The following is a 19520-nucleotide window of genomic DNA, read 5'->3' on the forward strand; positions in this document are numbered from 1 at the left end:
CTCAGTGGGAATCCCATCCATCAAGTGGTGTGGAGCGGAGGGGGACTACAATGTGATGGTCATGGAGCTGCTAGGGCCCAGCCTCGAGGACCTCTTCAACTTCTGCTCCCGCAAGTTCAGCCTCAAGACGGTGCTGCTCCTGGCGGACCAGATGGTGAGTCCTCCCATCAGCCCTCCCCAGCCAGGGACTGTGGGCACTGCTGGGCTTGTGGCTTCCCTTCCAACCTTTGTTTCCCCACCGGGCACAGGGTACCAGCCCTGCCTTCTCCCTCTGAAGGATGCCACAGCAGGAGGCAGTGACAGGGACATAGGACAGGCTTGGTGCCCGGACCAGGACCAGGGGACCTTGACCATTGACTGTAGAATGGTCGGGTAGGGGGCATGAAATGCAGATCTCTAGGCCTCCTGGGTTGGGGTCCTGGAGTAGGACCTAGGACTCTGCCCTGGGATGATTTTTTTTTTTAAAGATTTTATTTATTTGATAGCGATCACAAGTGGGCAGAGAGGCAGGCAGAGAGGGGGGAAGCAGGCTCCCCGCTGAGCAGGGAGCCCGATGAGGGCTCAGTCCCAGGACCCTGAGATCATGACGTGAGCCGAAGGCAGAGGCTCAACCCACTGAGCCACCCAGGTGTCCCTGGGATGATTCTAAAGCTAGTGATCACACAGACCTGGCTTGCACCCCGGTGTGCTGACTCTGGGTGATCACTAAGCCTCTGTGAGTGTCCGTCGTCTCAGATGAGAGTCTCCCCTTTGCTGGGCTGTTGCGGGATTGAGGGGGACACCACACAGTGCTTGGGCCAGAGCAGATGCATGCCTACTGATAAGCAGTTCTTAGATCCTAGCACCCTTAATAAACTCAGGGCAGGAAACCTTTTTAAAAAGAGAAAAACATAGGATTTGGAACCCGGAATGATACACGGACGGGGCTCCCGTTAGGCAGGGTCTGGGTCTGCGGCCGGCCCGCCGAAAGTCTGCAGACCCCTGCAGTTTCAGGCTAAATGTGCGTGTGCGGGGGAACGTTGTCAGATTCTCCCAGGATTGGACACAGGTAATACTCAGCCAAGCCAGATGAGGCTGTTTGTTCTCATAAGCCTAAACCGACCCAGAGAAGGAACGGACTTGCCACAGGACGTACCGTGTGCTTATATGTTAATTTAAGTTTCTGACATAGTGGTGAAAGAAAGGGTCTGTGTGTCTGCTTGACTTTGGTGTCCTTGGCAAGCTAGGGGACAGAGCCTGTCTTTTGTCCTCCATCTCTGTCACCCCAGCTGAGTTGAGGCTTCACTGGTGCTCCTCCCTCTCCTCCCTTCCCCCACAATCTGGTTGCCAGAAGAACCTTCGACATGCCTCTCTAACTTCCGCTCCTCTAGTCCGATGGGGGCGTAGAGCTGGGCAGCAGAGGCTTCCTTGCGGGCCCAGATGCCTTCCCAGGCTTTGTTTCTAGATCTTACCATTAGCTTTCCTACCTTGCTCTCTCCCCTCTCCGTCTCACAGTAACCTTGGTGAACTCCTCTTTCACAATTCCTGTCTGTGTCACTTCCTCCAGGAAGCCCGTCTCTGACCTACCCCCTTGAAATCATCTCACACAGCTGCAGAGACAGATCTTTCTCCCCTACCCCAGGCAGGGATCACGGATGTGTGTTTCCTGTCCCTACCGCCCCAGCCCTCAGGCCCCACTGCAGGGCCTGGCCCCGCCTGCTTGGTAGAAGCACACCCCCCAGACCGCTCGCTGAATGCCTTGCTGTCCCCTGCCCCAGATCAGCCGCATCGAGTACATCCACTCCAAGAACTTCATACACCGGGACGTCAAACCTGACAACTTCCTCATGGGGTTGGGGAAGAAGGGCAACCTGGTGTACATCATCGACTTCGGCCTGGCCAAGAAGTACCGGGACGCCCGCACGCACCAGCACATCCCCTACCGGGAAAACAAGAACTTGACCGGCACTGCCCGCTACGCCTCCATCAACACCCACCTGGGCATCGGTGAGTGCGTGAGGCCTGTGGACTAGCGGGGCCGGGGCCCTGCCTCTCTGCAGCTGGAGATATTCCCCCCATTGTTGCCACAAAGTCAGGTTTTCCCCTTCAGGACAGCTGTGGCGTGGCCACCACCTTAAGATGCCTGACTTCAGCCCCATAGCAACCCGGGCGGGTGTCCCCTTTCCATTGTGTGGGGGACACGGGTTCACGGGTGCTTGAGGTACTGGAGTCGGATTTGATCCTGGCCCTGTCTGAGGCTGCACTTGTGCCCTGTCCCCAGAGGGGGCTGGCAAGCAGGCCCCGGGCTGCCTGCTCTCTAGCTGCTGAATGAGGAGGTGCCTGAGCTGGAGAAACTAGGCCCTGATTGAGTAGGAAAATCTTGGCCCCACATCTTTTTCTGTAGAAGGGTGACTGTAACCTGTGTCTCTGCCGGAGTCACAGCTACCTGGTGGGCCGGGCGGTGGGGTGAGGGGGTGTGGGTGCCCCTCAGTTGAGGAGCATGTCCTGGAGGAGGGGGGCCTGGTCCCTGTTGGCCAGGAGCCCCAGCGGACCCCGCCCCTCACCCTGTCCTCGATTCCGTGCAGAGCAAAGCCGTCGCGACGATCTGGAGAGTCTGGGCTACGTGCTCATGTACTTCAACCTGGGCTCCCTGCCCTGGCAGGGCCTCAAAGCGGCCACCAAGCGCCAGAAGTACGAGCGCATCAGTGAGAAGAAGATGTCGACGCCCATCGAGGTCCTCTGTAAAGGCTACCCCTGTGAGTAGCCCTGTGGGGACGGCGCTGGCCGGGGAACCCTTCAAGGCCTCCCTGAGGGGAAGACAGGGCCACCCTGCCCACACTGAACCCCCACTGCCCCAGCGTCAGAGCATTGGTCACAGGCTGGCTGCCACTGCTCGGGCCCCCCTCTCCCACCTCATCTCATGAGGGCTTCGAGTAAGAAAAGCTCGTTCTTCCTCGGCCTGTGAGGCTCCTTCACCACCCGTGTAGAGGCCCCTTCTGACACGTGGGGTCACCACACGTGTGGGGGTTCCCCCCATCAAGCAATTCGCTGGGACGCTGTTGGGTGCCCTCTAGCTTGACTCCATTTGACACGGTCTGCCTGGAGACAGTGGGAGATCCCACAGTTCCGGGGCTCCATCCCACGAGAGCCCCCCCACCCCCCCACCCCGCAGCCCCAGAGGTTGGTCACAAGTCCAGCTTTCCACCTGTGCTCTGACCGGCCGGCTGCGAGTCTGAGGTTCCCACGTTCTCCCCTCCCCCAGCAGGGGTGAATTTGCTAGAGCAGCTCACAGGACTCAGGGAAACTTCCTCTGTGTGGCACCTTATGAAAGGCCACGATAAAGAATGTAGATGAATGGCCAGATGAAAAGATAACAGAGTGTGAGGGCTGCCAGGGGCCTGAGCACAGGGACTTCTGTCCCCGTGGAGTTGGGGCGTGTCACCCTCCTGTATGGGGGTGTGTTCACCAACCTGGAAGCTGTCCAAACCCCATGCTGTTGGGATGTTTATGGAGGCTTCCTCGTGTAGTCATAAGTGAGTACTCTGTTTCCAGGCCCTTTCCCTTCTAAAGAAGTGTTTGGGGATGGACGCTGGAAATTCTAAGCTTCTAAGCATGGTCTTAGGCTCAGTCTTTCTGGTGACCAGCGCCCACCCATCCAGGAGCCATTAGGAGGCCTCCCAGAGTCGCCTCATTGGAACAAAAGATGCTCCCAGTGCTGTTAGCATTTAAGGGTTTATGAGGGTTTGAGGAACTCCTGTGCCAGGGACAGGCCAGAGGCCAGTGTGCGTTCTCTGTTCGTCCCCGGGGCTGCCCCGGCCCTGCTTTCCGGAGGAGGAGGTGGAGGTTTGCCTCCTGTGGCTTCAGTCATGTTGGGAGCTCCCCCTGGGCCCTTGACTGTCCTTTGGATTTTACGACAGCTCTTGACCTGCCGTCTGCATGCTGCTCCCCAGAGTGATTGTCAAGAGCAGGTAGAGCCGTGGCCTGTGGCCCTGGGGTGCCCTTGCTGCGAGGGGGCCACGCGCTCCTAATTCCCTGCTCTCCACATCAGGTCTTCAAGGCTCTGCTCACTGGCGCGCAAGGGTTTTAGCGCCGTAAGGAGGACCGTTGTTCTGCTCTGTCGTCCTCTTGTCCCCTCTGAGACTGAGAGCCTTCGGAGGGACAGCGGGTGGGTGGGACGATGCGGGCTGCGGGGGCGGGGGCCCCGGGAGCCTGGGCCTCACGGCGGCCTTTTCTGTGCCCCCTGCCAGCTGAGTTCTCCACATACCTCAACTTCTGCCGCTCCCTGCGGTTCGACGACAAGCCCGACTACTCGTACCTGCGCCAGCTCTTCCGCAACCTCTTCCACCGGCAGGGCTTCTCCTACGACTACGTCTTCGACTGGAACATGCTCAAATTCGTGAGTCACCTGGAGGCCAAGGCGGGCTTGGGGGACTGGACGGGGAAGGCCCCGACTCCTAAGGCCAAAGTGACCCTGTGGCGGGTGGGGCTCCCGAAAAGTGGGGTCTCTGAGCTGGACAGTGCACGCGACCTCGCTGGGCTCCCGGAGTCCCCGCGGTCCTCCCATTCTAGCCTCATCTGTGCTGAGCGCGTGTGCTGCCGCGGGCAGTGGGGCCCAGGCAGGGCACCGCCTCCCGCCAGGCCCAAGAGGACCTGGCCAGGCCTTGAGTCCCTCCTAGGTGCCCTTGGCAGGGCGTGGATGGCGCTGGCGGGCCCCCCGGCTGTCCTGATTGTCGCCTATACCACCCTGCTCTTGCTGTCCTGCACGCCCCAGGCAGCTGCCTTCACCATGGCCCCTCTGGCCAGCCTGGACCCATTCATTGTGGTTTCTTTCTTCCTGGTCATGGGACCCTGGGTCTTGCTAGGCGGTTGCTCTGTCTCCCTCTTTTAAGGGTTTTGGGGGTCGGGGGCGGTGGGGAGAAGCGTCAGCCTGTCAGCAGTGCCCAGAGCTCCGGAATCTGTGAAATCGTGTGTCTTGTTTCACATCTCTTCTGGAAAAGGGGGCTTCCTCGAGCCAGGCTCAGCCCCATGACAACGAAGCCATTGCGCTGCCCTGTCCCTGTCCCTGTCCCTGTGCCGGGCCCACGTACTCACCCTCATACTGGTAAGGACCCTCAGAGGCCCGGCCTTTCCAAGATTTACCGCTTGGCTGGGCGAGCACAAGAGGCTGAGCCTCTGCTGTGCTCTCTGTCCCTTCCAGGTGCCCGGCGCCCCTGGGCACCCAGGGCCCTCCAGATAGGCCCGTGGAGGAGGTGGAGGAGCTGCCCCCCCAAAACTACTGGCCTGTGGTCTGGACTCCGGGGCCCCAGTTCTGACGTCACCAGATGTGTCTGAGCCCATCGGGGCCAGGCTTGAGGAGGTGTCCCTTGGCATGGTGGGGTGCAGTGGAAAGGGAGTGGTGAAGGCCCTGCCGTGAGATTCTTGGGGACCAATCAGCTGCCTCATGAACCGAGCCTGAAGAAGGGATGATGTTCACTGCCCTGGAGGGCCTGGTAGGAATGGGCACCAAGAATGGCCTCAGCAAGACCCCGACGGTGGCCTCTGTATTGAACCTGAACTCATTAAACGCCCCCCACCTGTACTGCACCTCATGGTGGTGTGCTTCTCCTTTCGTGGCGGACGCCAGATGCCCAGGACCTGAGGGCGCCTTCTGTTGGATGCAGGGCTCAGCACCTGGGCTCCCAGCCCTCTTCTCTCTGGGGCTTGGGCGGGTACTTGGTACTGTACCCTAAGGAGTCTGACAGAGATCGGGCGGACAGCCCCCCACAGGCCAAGGGACTCGAGGGGTGGGGGTGGGCGATGGGCAGCGGGGCACCTTCTGACCCAGACCTCCTAGCTGGGAGTGTGGCCGAGGGCCAGGGGCTGGCTCTTCTCGCCCAAAGGGCGTTCATTGCTCAAGGCATCTGGATGATGGGCACTGCCCCCATCTGTGTGGAAAGTCATCCCTGGGTCGGCTTCAGGGATGGGCTTGGCCCTTCCTCGCAGTGTAGCTCCAAGAACGGGTTTTACATTGTCTTGGGGCTTGAGCCATGCAATATGGTAGCTGGTGGCTACGTGTGGCTAATTTTTAATTAATTAAAATTAACCAAAACTGAAAACGTAGCTCCTCAGTCGAATTTGCTGCATTTCAAGTTGTCTGGAGCCGCACGTGGCTGGTGAGTGGCTATCAGATCCAACAAGGCAGATGTGAACATTTCCATCATCACAGAAAGTTCTGTGGGGCAGTGCTGCTCTAGATGGCTCCTTACAGAACCTCTCATGGGACCATCCAGCTGACAAGATCTCCTCTCAAGCCCGGCCAGGAGCACCCACCCCGCCCACTGCTGCCACGACCCCTCCCCAGGGTCCCCTTCGAGGCAGGCTCTGGAGTCAGGAGCCGAACGGAGGTGCCCACAGCCTTATTCTGCACCGGTCTCTGACTTGAGGGCCTGGACTGGATCGCTGGGCGCCTTTGAGCCCATCACCCCACGGTGAACTCCACCATCTCCAGCTGCCCGTTGGCAGAAGCATCTGCAGACGCGCAGCGGGGACCTTCCATGCCTTCGTCCCAGGGCCAGGCCCCCGGTGCACTTACCAGCACCTACCTACAGACCGGACACCATGCTGGGCACCCAGGGCTATGGACTTCTGGGGGAAGGATCCCACCCCTGACTGCGAGCGTCTCTCCCTGAAGTAGCCACCCCATTCAGCATCAGGGCCCCGGGACCTCTGGCTCCCTGGAGCCTGGGACGTTGCGGTCAGCACACGGAGGCACCGTTTTCCGAGGTCCAACCAGCAAGCCCAGAGGATACTCAGTGTAGCCAAGGATAGGGGTCTGCACTGCAGGGCTGGATGATTGTGTGACTTTGATGTTGACTTTTTGTGTTTCCTGTGGGCAAATAAAAGCCAAGAAACCTCCCCGGTGTGCATTTCTTGAGGCGTCACTGGTTGGACGGAAACGTGGAAAGTAGCTCCTCCTGCTCCGGGGCTGGCCTTGACCTGAGCCTGCTGGGGTCAGGGTGTAGCCCTCTGTGCAGTCACTCACCCCTGGCCTGTACTCCTCTGAGTGGACCCCTTGGCTTCACCAACCTCAGTTGGCCCAGGCCAGGGATGGGCTCGTCCCCCACCTGGCCCGCAGGTTTCCTGAATGGGGCTGCAGCTCTTACACAGGCCTGCTCTGTTTCTGGGGCTCAGGTGCTCTCTGCCATCCTGTCGATGGTGGGAGCCTGGGGCCCGGGGTGGGGCTGGGTGGAGACCGGAGTCAGGAGCTAGAGCCTCAGGGGTTCCAGGCCTGCCCTGTCAGGCTTGTGGGTGGGAGGGCTGGGGACGTATGTCCCTCCTAAGCTCTCTGGGGATGTAGAGTAGGACCAGGGGGCAGAGGCCTGGATTTAAACCCTGGCTCTGCCCTGAGCTATGTGAGCCCACACAGGTCACGAGGGTTCCTTGGGCCTCGACGCCTCACTAGGGTTCCGGGATCATTCTGCTCCCCAAACCCTATCTCTTGGAGTTGCTTAAAGGCAAGGGCCGCCCCCAGCCCTCGTTTCCCAAGGAGAGCAGGGCCTTCCCGGCCAGGTGCCTGGGAGAGACACAGGTTTGCAGGAGCCTGCGCCCCGTGGCCCATGAACAGGCCCCCCCACTCAGCCTGCAGCTCTCTCCTCCACAGATGCGGCCCCCCTCATGCCAGCCCCCTGCCCTTCCCTGTGGACGACCCCAGGACCAACTAGGTAATGCGGCCAGACGCCGCTCTCATGCCGTGCTCCTCTCTCTGAGGCTGTCTCCTTTCCTCCTGCACTGGGGTGGCAGCGGCCGGAGGGCAGGCCCTGGGGGCTCCCGGAACCCTTCTGCCCCATCCTGCCTGTTGGGCCTCTTTTTTTCCTCCCATGGGGGCACCTAGCCCATTCTTTGTCGAGCTCCCCTGAGCTCCTGTCTTGTCCCAGGGCCAGCGGCATCCGTGTGAGTCCCGGGGCCTCCCCAACGGCACCTGCCGGAAGTCATTGCCGGCTCCGGGCATGGAGTGAGAACAGCCTTTGATGAGATCCCCCGGCTGGCTCCCTGGTTCAGACGCTGGCCCTGCTTTCAGCCAGCCTTGCTCCTCTTTCTCTGGGTCTCTGAACACCTGCCCTCCTCATTTGGAAACTTGGAGGGGCTGAGGGCTTCGGAACACAGCAGGGACCTGGGCTGGGAGGGCCAAGGTGCCCTTAGTCCTCTGGGGCGTTAGCCCTCCCAACTCTGCCTCAGCCCCGTGAGACCGGGGCAGAGTGACCTCGGGCCCGTTCCTCAGGCCCAGCTTCCTCCTTCCTCCGGGCGGTCGTGCGGCTTTGTTTCTCTGTACTGTGTGATTGGGAGTCGTTTCCAGGTCTCCTGCCTGGTGGGGAGGAGGTCGGACCAGAGGGTTTCGGAGCTGCCTCTTCCCCAGGGGCCCACCCGGCCTCTTCCCCGTACTCTGCCCCGTGGGAGGGCTGGACCGCACAGGCCTGACTGGGTCTCCTCTCTTCCCCGCAGGGCGCAGCCCGGAACCCCGAGGACGTGGACCGGGAGCGGCGAGAGCACGAGCGCGAGGAGAGGATGGGACAGCTCCGTGGCTCGGCGACCCGGGCCCTACCCCCTGGCCCGCCCACGGGGGCTGCTGCCAACCGGCTCCGCAGTGCCGCAGAGCCTGTGGCTTCCACCCCGGCATCCCGCATCCAGCAAGCTGGTGAGCGGGGTGGGGGGCCCCTTGCTCGGTGGGCTGGGCCCAAGGGGGGCCGGGGCGACGGGGGCCTGGACACTGATGGGGGGCCTCCCCCTGCCTCTCCCCTGCCTCTCTCCCTGTAGGCAATACTTCTCCCAGAGCGATCTCACGAGTCGACAGAGAGAGGAAGGTGAGCATGAGGCTACACAGGGGGGCGCCTGCCAACGTCTCCTCCTCCGACCTCACTGGGCGGCAAGAGGTCTCCCGGATTTCAGCCTCACAGGTGAGCTGCCCTGGCTGCTGCCTCCTCTGCCTCGCCACTGGGCCCGGGGAAGTCCGGGCTCCTGCTTCCATTCTCGCCTCTCCGATGACCTTGGAGCGGCCTCTTTTGTTGAGCAAGGGACTTGGCTTCATTTAATTTCCTGAGGTTGGCTTGGCCCCAGGGAGCAGAGTCGAAGCAGGCTCAGAGCAAGTGGTGGAGCTGGGATCCTGGCTTCATGGCCGGGCCCCGCCCCGGTGGGCCACAGGGAGCTCATGGAGGAGGCGTCGTGGTCCCAGCCATCAGGACGTCCCCCTCAGGTCCCTGTCAGCACAGCGTGGAGGGAAGGGCAGATTCTGCTGGTGGCCTCAGTTGAGACCGTGTTTGGACTCAGAACGTTGGGAAGGGGGAGTCTGTAGTTGCCCAGGGAACTCCTGCAGAGGCGTGCAGGAGACCTGCCTTGGTCCTTTTGCTTATGGTGGGTGAGCCCCAGGACGGGCCACGAGCTGGGAGTCTGGTGGCCCCAACATGATGTCCATGTGGCCCAGAGCAGCTGCTTTGTCTCACTGGGCAATATTCTTATCTCCGAAGCAGCTATGTCCTAGGATCGTTGAGGTCACACTCCCCTTCCCTTGGTTCCAGGGGTGGTGGGGGCGGGCAGGGAGCTCCGCGGTGGGAAGAGACTTGCCAGACCGCAGTCAGCAGCAGCTTATCCCCTCCCCACCTCTGTGTCTCTCCTCCCAAAGACAAGCGTGCCATTTGACCATCTCGGAAAGTGAGGAAGAGCCACCATCGGACCAGTATTTGCTTAGGTGAGTCAGTATCTGCAGCAGACGGAGCCCAGCCAGGTCTAGAAACACCCATGGCCTCAGCGGGGAGGGGCAGGGCCTCCACCCCCCACCCCCAACAATCAACAGCTCTTGAAAGAATTTACCTCAGAGCTACTTGGCTCAGCCCAGCCCACACCAGCTAATTTCAGCTGGAAAAAGCCTTCCTCTGCCCTCAGGCCAGTCCTCCATTCTCTGTCCCTCCGTTGGCTGTCCCTGTCTCCCTTCCAGTAGTCCGCAGAAGAGTTAGTTCTTAGCCGAGACAGCCCTGGGGGCTAGGCCTTTAGTCCTGCCTCAGCCCCTGGGCTGTTAAATATGTCATTCCCATAAAGCACTTAGAACAGGGTCCTGTACTTGGGGGTTTATCTGATGTAAAACGAGGCCCTTGGTGGCCTCCCCGAGCCTTCTGGCCAGTGTGAATCTCCGTGGGATGCCCACGGCCAAGTGCACGCCTGAGCTGCTGGAAGCAGGTCTCCTCTGGGGCCTGGCTTGGGGAAGCGCAGGGGAGGTTTTGGGGGGGGGGCTGTAGGAGGAAACATCTGAGCTCCCTGGGGAATAGGTATGTGGCAGGGGGCTTCACCAGTGTGGCCTAACACCAGGACACCCTGAGCGTGAGGTGCTTTGCAGAAATTCATTGACGGCTAGAGCTGGGACGTGAAACAGGGCTTGCCTTCGCCAGCTCTCAGGTCCGGGAACCAGTCCTTCCGTGGCAGGGTGGGGCGGGCGTGTAGCTGCTCACCGAGAGGACAGAAGAGGGAGACAGATTTTGTTCTTCCCATGAAAATGGAGCACCCCACTGTGTCCCTGGAGAGGGACCCACTCAAAGCCTCTCAGAGCCTCGGGACAGGAGCATGGGGCCTGCAGGGTGTCTGGCGGATGGTGGCCAGAGGCAGACGTGCACCTGATCTGTCTTCTCTCCCCCTTCCAGTGTCTTCACTGTATTTTCTTTTAAAAACAACAACAACAAAAAGATGGGGAAAAAAACCACTCAAAAGAACAAAAAGAAAAAAAACCCAGCATAAAACCGACGATGGATTTTTCTTTTATTTTTCTTTTTTTCTTTTTCTTTTTTCTTTTCTTTTCCTTTTTTTTTTTTTTTTTTTTGCCATTGGCAAGAAGATGGGATGCCTTCAACACAGAGGATTCTTGTCCCTACGCGTTTCCCATTGTCCACAACCTCAGGCTGCCAAATGCTCCCCAGACATGGGGCTCCATACGCCAGGCGCCACGGCCGCGCCCAAACCAGCGCAGACATGGGCCGAGAGGGGCTGTCTCCATGTTGGAGATGCCACTGGTCCTCGTGTGCCATCAAGAGGTGGCCTGAGGAGCCGGGGGGAACGGTGTGGTTGGTCGGGGTAGATCCCACTGGGTGCTCTTGAGTCTCGGGACCCCAGGAGACAGGCACAGCTCCTACTGCCCCGAAATGACTGTGGCCGAATTTCTGGGTTGGGCTTTTTCCAGTGTCCCCTGAACGTCTGGGTCTCTTTGCCTCTCCAAGAAGACTTTGAGGAATGGGTGGCGAGGTGGTGGGGGCTGGGATTCCTTGTGTGTGTGTGTGTGTCTGTCTGTCTGTCTGTGTAGCTCCCAGAACAGCAGGTGCCCTGCCTCACCTGCCAGGCGGACTTTTGGTTCTCATCCTCCTAACAAGGACACAGGGGTAGGCGGTGACTTTCCGTGGCCCCCAAGAAGGGCACAGAGGGTCCTTGCCACTACCGATCCCTGAGACTGTCAGCAGCCTGTGGCAGCCCCATCCCCTTTCCGTGGTCTTAGGGCAGATCTGTGACTACTTCCAGAAAGCATCCGGCTCCTGGGTTATGAATTAATTCTCCGAGCAGGCCACACTTACCTGGTGCCCCACCCTCCCTCCCTGTGTTCTGCCTCTCTCTCCAGGAGGAGCCTGGGGTCAGGGCTGGGCACCGGATTCATCCACCCCTCCTAGTTAACACCCGTTTTTACTTTATTTTTGTTTGTTTTCTCCGTGTGTGTATTTCCTAATTTATTTACCTCTTTTTCCCCTTTTTTTCTTTTCCTTTTTTTTTTTTTAATTAAAGAGCAAAGCTTTTTATTACTTTGTAATTTAAAAAACTGAAAAAAAAATACTGAAGAACTTTGGGGGGAATTTTGTACTTTTTTCCTGTGTAAATATTGGACTTTTTTGAGCTTTATTGTGGTTGTTAATTTGAAGTAATAAAGTAGAAAAGGATAAAGTGAAACGGACAGCCCTTGGTCCACCTTTTTGCTCTGGGGGTTTCTCCCCAAGCAGGCCTGGGAGCAGGTGCGGCCACTGGGGATGACTAGGCCAGGGATTGGTACCTCCCTGGGGTTACTTTACACCAGTGTTTCAAAAACTGCAGCTCTGCCAGCTGGGGCCTCATTCAAGTGCAGATTCTGCTGCAGGAGGGCCGGTGTGGAGACTGAGTCTGCATCCTCCCAAGGTCCAGGGGATCCCGCAGGCCCAGGAGCACACTACATAGGAAGGTTCAAAGCGCGCTTCACAACACGATCTTATGCACACGAGAATTCTGAGTTTGGTCCTATTAATCTCCCTGCCTTCAGAGGGGGAAACAAAGCACAAGTAAAATGACTTGCCCGAGGTCCCACAGCCAGCTCTCTGACAGCAGAACCGGGATTCGAACCCCGCTGTTGACCAGGGAGCCCTGTGAGTGAGGGTCCTGGTGTCCGGTTCCGCGCCCACAGTGCCTCCTTCTGCCCAGCCTTGAGAAAGGAGCGGCCCTCAGCCTTTGTCTCGGCAGCGTAAGGAAGAATTTATCAGTTTACCTTTATCCAACACAGTTTACTTTCCAACTTCTCATTAACCCAAGAGCCACTGTTTGCCACCCTCAACCTGTAAGACGAGCAAAGCCACCTGACTCATCCGTCAACCTGGAGAGAGGGCGAGGTCTCTGAGAGGTTCTCCAGGGGGCATATTGGAAGTCCTGGGCATAGCTCAAACCCCCAGAATGCAGGTCTGTTCCGTGCTGGCATTTGAAGACCCAGAGACCCCAAGGCCTGACTCAGGCCTGGGGGAGGGTCTCCTGTGGCCCTCCACATAAGTCCTTATTCACAACCATCAAGGAATACCAGAAGTCAGGGCAGTGCACCAGAGCCGACCACAGGAAAGCCTGTCTGGGAGAGTTAGAGTCCCCCAGCTCTCCTTGCCCTCCCCTCAGCACCTTTAGGCAACATATCTGACGTCAAACAGTGAGTGTGGCCTTACCGTTGACAGGCCTCTAGGAAAAATACAAGGGGAGCGAATCTTTGAAAATTTTTATATATAATCTTTTGCAGGGAAGACCTTAATACCTAGTAACACTAATGTGGTGTTTGCTGTATTAAAATTCCAATTTTAGTAATACTACTAAATGTATACCTATGGAGTAAATTTGTGTTTTTACAATTTGGGGGGATTTTATTGTCTTTAGAATGTACCTCACTTAGGGGGTACTGTCAGAGGCCAGTGCCCAGAAGTACCTTGAAATTATTCTTTTCTCTGTGTGGTTATTGTATTGATTTTGATAATGAGTTAGTGCTCTCCCCTCCTCCCCAGCCCCTTGTTTGCATTTTATTTTTTGGAGATATCACATATATGACAGTCAAGCTATATCAAAAGTTATCAGAGAATCACTCCTGTTCCTGGCCCCTCCCCTGCCCACACCTCCCCACACACACACCTACCATCTTCACTGGTTTCTGGTTCATTCTTCCTGTTTCTTATTTGGCGAACTAATGTATATGGGAGTGGGTGGTGGCTGACAGTCTCTGAGGAAGTGACATTTAGCTGAGGCCAGAAGTGACCAAGATGTGTCAACCATGCAAACTATTTTTATTAAGTATGCCAAATAATCGCCCAGAAATTTTGCCCAGACTGGAGGGGGCAAACATGCCACTTGGTGAATCATTTTCATTCATGCAACAAATAGTGATGGCTCGTGCTGGTGCCTGGGATGCCAGGTGCTGGGTCAAGGTGGAGGGCAGGGCAGGGAGGCCAGGGCTGGAGTCCAGAGCGCCAGCTTGGCTCCCCTGTGACCTCCTTGGGCGTTGTCTGGGTCCTGGTTTTCTCTGTAAAATGGGGGTGATAATACCTGCTTCAGAGGGCGGTGGGATTAAATAAGACCACAGGGCAATGTAAGGGCTGAGGTCACTGAGGGCTTTCCATGCCACACCTAGCTCCCAACCCTCCGCTCAGAGCGATCCTATGAGGTCGGTATATTATGATGCCCGTTTTATAGACGAAGACATTGAGGCACAGAGAAACCTGCCTGGCTTCATGGCCAATACCTTCGCTATAGCCAGGCACTTGATAAATGGTCAGTAACGGTAACTATACATTTCAAACACAAGGAGTGGTCTTGGCTTCCAGGGGCTAACAGCCTAGTCTGGGGAAAGAGACATACTAGCAAATGGTTCATCCCAGTCCAGAATCCGGTGTAAGATGTTCAGTGTGAACTAGAAACAACGCAGAGGGTGGGAATGTGTTTGGTGTCATCAAGGAAGGAAGGTGTCTTAAATATCTGACCTGAGGTGAGCCTTGAAATGTGAGTAGCACTTTGCCAGGGGACAAGCTGGGGGAAGGTCATTCCTAGCTGAGAAAATAGTATGTGCAAAGGCCCACAGGTATGCACTAGCTTGATACTCTAAGAAAATTCCACCAGGACCACCGACAAGGCTAGAAAGCAGGGGGCAGGGAGGCGCATTCAGAATTCCAAAGCTAGGCAAGGCGGCCAGAGCGGGAGGGGCAGAGCTGGGGGCGGAGCATCAGGAAGGGGGCGTGGCCAGCGGACTCCAAAGGGCAAGTGGCGGGGATGAGGCTGCCAAGAGAAGAGGTTCTGGCTGACCATTGCGCCTTAGCTTCTTTTTGAAAAAATGCAGGGATGCCTGGGTGGCTCAGTCGGTTATGCCGCTGCCTTCGGCTCAGGTCATGATCACAGGATCTTGGGATCGAGTCCCGCATGGGGCTCCTTGCTCAGCGGGGAGCCTGCTTCTCTCTCGGCTTCTGCCTGCCATTCTGCCTGCTTATGCGTGCTCTTTCTCTCTCTGTGACAAATAAAGAAACACAATCTTTTAAAAAATTGTAATATAATTTAGGAAAATGCGCATATATTAAGCGTACAGCTCGGTTGCTCATCACCACCTAATGAAGAGGTAGGGACTGGAGATATTCCAGCAAGCTCCCTCAAGCCCCTTCCCATCCAGTATTCCCCATCCCACCCCCCCACCCCCCGCCCATGCATACACAGGACACCACTCTTCTAGATTCTCTCAGCAGGTGACCTTCTGACTCTGGGAGACAAGAGAGCAGGGGCAGGAGGAGGCAGTGCGCCCAGAAGCCTGACAGGAAGAGGAAGGCCTGGGCCCTCTCTACTAGGGTGGGCAGGTGGGAGGAAGTGGTTTTGAGGGTCCAAGAGGTGTGCAAGTATTTGGAGGCTAAAGAAGCCTTGAGGAGGGGGCCCGGTGACTGGTGACTGGCCGCAGCTGGTTGGGAGGAGCAGGGAGGGGAGGAGACACCAGGAGAACCTGGTCTGGGACAAAAGGAGGGGCAGGGCTTCCAGCTCACTCCCCCTGCAAAGAGTACAAACCCCTTGTGTCCCTGAGCAGCTTGCTCCTGGCCAGTGGCATCCCGGCCCCATTCCCACATGCATGCAGTCAGCGCCCCCCCCCCACTAGCCAGGGCCTTCCAGGGGGAACGGACCGGGGACCCCCGCAGCCTGCTCCATGGGGGGCCATCCCAGCAGAGCTTCAGTGAAAGGAAAAGCCTTCTACTTGATCATCCCCTCTCCCTCTGCCGCTCCCCCATCCATGCTCTGGCTGGGAAACAGCTCAGGGCATAGTTAGAGCTCAGAACTCCAAGCCCTGCGTCACATCCTCCTTCCCGGAGCCTGCCACACTGGGCGCCCACAGAACCGCGTCCCTCAGTCCAAGGGCTAAACGCGTTCCAAGCTCCGGCCTCACACAGCGATGGGGCCACCTATGACTCCGGCTCAAGCCACACTTCTCTGGGGTCCTGTTGGCCGTGGAGGGAGAAGGCATCTGGTGTGCTGGGTCCACGTTGCCGTGGTGACAGTCCCCTCCCCTCCTCCTCCCTGCCACCTCTTTTACCCTAGCCTCTCACCAACAGCATCTTTCCACCTCCTGACTGTGTGCGGCCACGTTCCACAGCCTGCTGAGGGCCAGGAAACTGCCCAGCAGGGCTTGCCTTCCCCGAGGCTGGGCTGTCCTATCCACCCGCCCCAAGAGGCTGGGGGTTGGGGGGCAGGTGCGGGGCAGCCCAGACAGCTGCAGGGGTGAGCAGTGCCCAGGGCCCAGCCCTGGGGCTCAGGGAGGCTGCCCGGGGACCCCTGCAGGCCCCTGGGAGGAGCATTGCAGGTAATTACACAACCCGAGGCTTTTCATCCCAGCATCTTCAAAGCCCCTATGATTTAAGGTGTGGCCCCTTTGAAGTTGTCCCATCCGGGGTTATCCACTCACTGTAGCTCCGACCTGGCCCACCCAGGCCTCTTGCTTCCTCCTCTCCTCCCTTTCATTAAAGCCTCTCTGAGAAAATCCTGAACCCCACTTCCCTAGCTCCCTGCCTGCCCCCTACACCACCACCCTGTGCGATGGACCTCCCTTTCCCCACAGCAGCACTCCGGGTTAGCTGACTGCCACCTGGGATTTTGTAGGGAATCTGAAACGTGTTCCTAGGAACTCCAAGGAAACTGGCAGTAAATCCTTCTCTTTGGCCTGTTTTCACTTGCTTGTTTGTTCGTTTGGGCTAGATAAATTAGAACTGGGACTTGGCCTCCCCTACATTAGAGGGACAGGTGTGTGTGTGTGTGTGTATGTGCGCGTGACTGAGAGACGGAAAAAGAAGCTTCTCTCCTGAGTCTCCAACTCAGGCTTTTTTCAAAGCAACCTGGAAATCATCCCTAGCCACATCCCTGGTTCATACACATACCCCCCAGGTGGCATCTCCAAGAAATGGCCTTGTTCTGCTGATGGCTATCGTGCCCCCCCCCCTCCGCCCAAGGTCACCATTACAAGAGAGGCTGCGTGAAGTGAGAAGCATTTTCTTTTGCTGCCTGATTTTCCTAGTCCCTGTGGGGGCTGGTATGGGTCCTGGGTTCCCGTCACAAACATCTCATCTGCCAAATGACAGTCACTGCTGCTTGCTGAGATAATAAAGAGCTTAGTACTTTGCCTGCACGTAGTAAATGCTCAGTAAACAGTAGTCGTGCTCCAAGTGATTACGAGCACGCCAATGCCAGCCCCTGTGTGTCGGTTTCTGGGAATGAAAAGATGATTAAGACCTAGTCCTTTTTTGTCCTCCATTTAAGGGAGCAGTATTCTGACTTCCAGAAATTTTCTATGCATTTTAAATCATACACTTTCATGCATGCATACCCCCCGGGGAAATATACAGGCACATATATTTGCATAAACGACACATCCAGTACTTAGATATTCCTCCCCCACCCCCACCCCACTTAATGACAGGTCCACGGGAACTGATGTCTTATCAGGGACCCGAAAGGAGGGGCGGAATGGAAATGGGGTGAGGGTGGAGTGACGAGCATGTTCCCCGAGATGTGAATGGCGGCACCAACGCCGTGACGCCGGTCGAAAGGTGGCTGCTGGAAACGGAATTGCTGATGGTGTTTGAAACAGGTTTGCTTAATCAAAATGAGCCCATTTGAGCCCACTTATGTTTTCAGCTCCAAACAAGAACCTCAGAAAGGGCCTTCTTCTTCTTCTTCTTTTTTTTTTTTTTTTTTTTAAGATTTTATTTATTTGACAGAGATCACAAGTAGGCAGAGAGGCAGGCAGAGAGAGAGGAAGGGAAGCAGGCTCCCTGCTGAGCAGAGAGCCCGATGCGGGGCGATGCGGGGCTCGATCATGACCTGAGCCGAAGGCAGAGGCTTAAACCACTGAGCCACCCAGGCGCCCCCAGAAAGGGCCTTCTTATGGTTGTATTTGAAAATAACCCACACCGAGGGCTCTCAACGTGCCTGGCCCTGTGCTAACAGCCTTCCATGCGTTAAGCTCATTTCATCCTCACATCAGCCCCGAAAGGAAGGTACCGTTATTACCCCCATTTTACAGAGGAAGAAGCTGAAGCTCGAAGAAACTAAGTGATTTGCCCAAAGTCTCACAGCCTGTCCGTGGTGGAGCTGAGAGGTTTGAACCCAGTGCTTTGGCCACGGCCCAGGCTAAAGGTCTCGGAAGGGACAGACACCCGCTCCTGATGGTTCTGCCCTAGTTCCCTTCCTGTCTGCTGTTGAAGTCACACTTCAGCCCCTGTCCTTTCTGGGTGGCCTTGGGACAGCCACTTCCACGTTCTGAGCTGCTGAACATCTGAGGGGTTTTCCTTCCCGGCACTCTCTCCTGGTTCTTCCGGACATTGCATTTTCCTTAAAAGGCTCACCCCGCTTCCCTGTCGGTATTTTTGGTTCGGAAGGGGCTGACTCCACCCCCTGGCTCCAGGGGAGTGCCCTGACCTAGGCCTGGCCAATTGGAGCACTGCATTTCCTGGCCACAATGATTGGCTCAGAGATGGGAACATGACCCAGATGGGCCAATCAGAGGCAGTCCAGAAACAAAACTTTGAGAATTCTTGAGAAAGAGCTACTCTGCCATTGTCGCTAGGAAGAAAGACCACCTGAGAATGAGGTCAAGCACAGGCGCGCGTGCGCGGACACACACGCAACACGCACGCCCCCACGCCAGAGAGCCACAGTGTCCCAATGACCGTGTGGGAGGCCTCAAATCCAGCTCTGCTGTTCACTTCTACCTGAGCCCATAAATTCATTTTCTTTGTTTAGCTTGAATTGGGCTTCAATCTGTTTACAACCAAAAGGGTCTCATTCAGGTAAAAAGTTAGCTGGGTCTTCAGGGGTCACGTTCCGTAGACCGGAGCGCAGTCATCAGCCGTGTGCACTGTACTGTGCTGACATTTTCGTGTATATTTCTCAGGCCCGTCCTGCAGGTGTGTTGTTCGTTCTTTCCACCTACTTACTGATGGGGAAACTGAGACAAAGACACATGCCTAAGGTACAGTGCTAGGAAGTAATGGAGCTGGGTCTGTGCTCTGCCTGCCCCACCATGCTGTCTCTCCAGGGTTCCAAGCCACGTCTCCCATGACATCCTTGGGGACAAGTAGGAGACACAGAGGCTGCAGGTAAATGGATCCGGAGTGCTCTGGGCTCTGGGCCACTCACCAGCTTGCACTGCTGAGGTCTTGGCTCTTCCCTCCGCTCTCCCCTACCAAGTGCTAGGAGTGGATTTTGGATGCAGGAATAACCCAACCTAGTCTCTACCTTTAAGAGGTTCTCAGTCTGATGGGGGAGACAGATGCATTCAAATGAATTTATGATGCAGTGAGAAGAAGATAGAAGGGAACAATAAATAATTTCTTTAAATAACCTTTTTTCTTCTTTTGAAAATATGACGTGCTTTTTGCTGACAAATTTTGGGAAATACAGAGAAGCGAGGTGGTGGGGGAGGGGGAAGGTAACCAAACCAAGATGCATAACCCTGCCACTTAGAAGTGTTGTTGACACTGTTGACATTTTGTCATACTTCCTTCCAATCTTTCTTCTAACTTTTTTTTTTTTTAACAGAGCTCAGACCAGGTTGTCATGCAAATTTATTACTTCCTTTTTACTCAGTATTGTTTCTGCTCATTTCCCCATTTGTTATCAGAAATGTATAAAGAGGATATTTTAATAGCTATACAACAGGCTATTGTAGGGGCGCCTGGGTGGCTCAGTGGGTTAAGCCTCTGCCTTCAGCTCAGGTCATGATCCCTGGGGTCCTGGAGCAGAGCCCCACA

At 56.7% G+C, this 19520-nt stretch overlaps 1 protein-coding gene across 4 annotated transcripts in view; it reads left to right on the forward strand.

The window, feature by feature from the left end:
• Nucleotides 1-11925, forward strand: part of LOC308347288 (casein kinase I) — a 33530-nt gene extending 21605 nt beyond the window's left edge. For 2 of the 4 annotated variants that reach the window (XM_080810543.1, XM_080810544.1), the window contains exons 4-11: nucleotides 6-154; nucleotides 1758-1986; nucleotides 2565-2735; nucleotides 4227-4375; nucleotides 8458-8650; nucleotides 8770-8909; nucleotides 9632-9697; nucleotides 10641-11925. In XM_080810543.1, the coding sequence (XP_080666669.1) occupies nucleotides 6-154; nucleotides 1758-1986; nucleotides 2565-2735; nucleotides 4227-4375; nucleotides 8458-8650; nucleotides 8770-8909; nucleotides 9632-9664 (1064 nt within the window). In that variant the 3' untranslated portion in view covers nucleotides 9665-9697; nucleotides 10641-11925. Of the gene's footprint in view, nucleotides 1-5; nucleotides 155-1757; nucleotides 1987-2564; nucleotides 2736-4226; nucleotides 4376-4976; nucleotides 5081-5176; nucleotides 6874-8457; nucleotides 8651-8769; nucleotides 8910-9631; nucleotides 9698-10640 lie in introns of those variants that run through there. The other 2 variants (XM_080810546.1, XM_080810545.1) reach the window with 1 other exon arrangement.
• The last annotated feature ends 7595 nt before the right edge of the window (nucleotides 11926-19520 follow it).

Source organism: Martes martes (assembly GCF_963455335.1).
Source record: "Martes martes genome assembly, chromosome: 8".
Taxonomy (NCBI): domain Eukaryota; kingdom Metazoa; phylum Chordata; class Mammalia; order Carnivora; family Mustelidae; genus Martes; species Martes martes.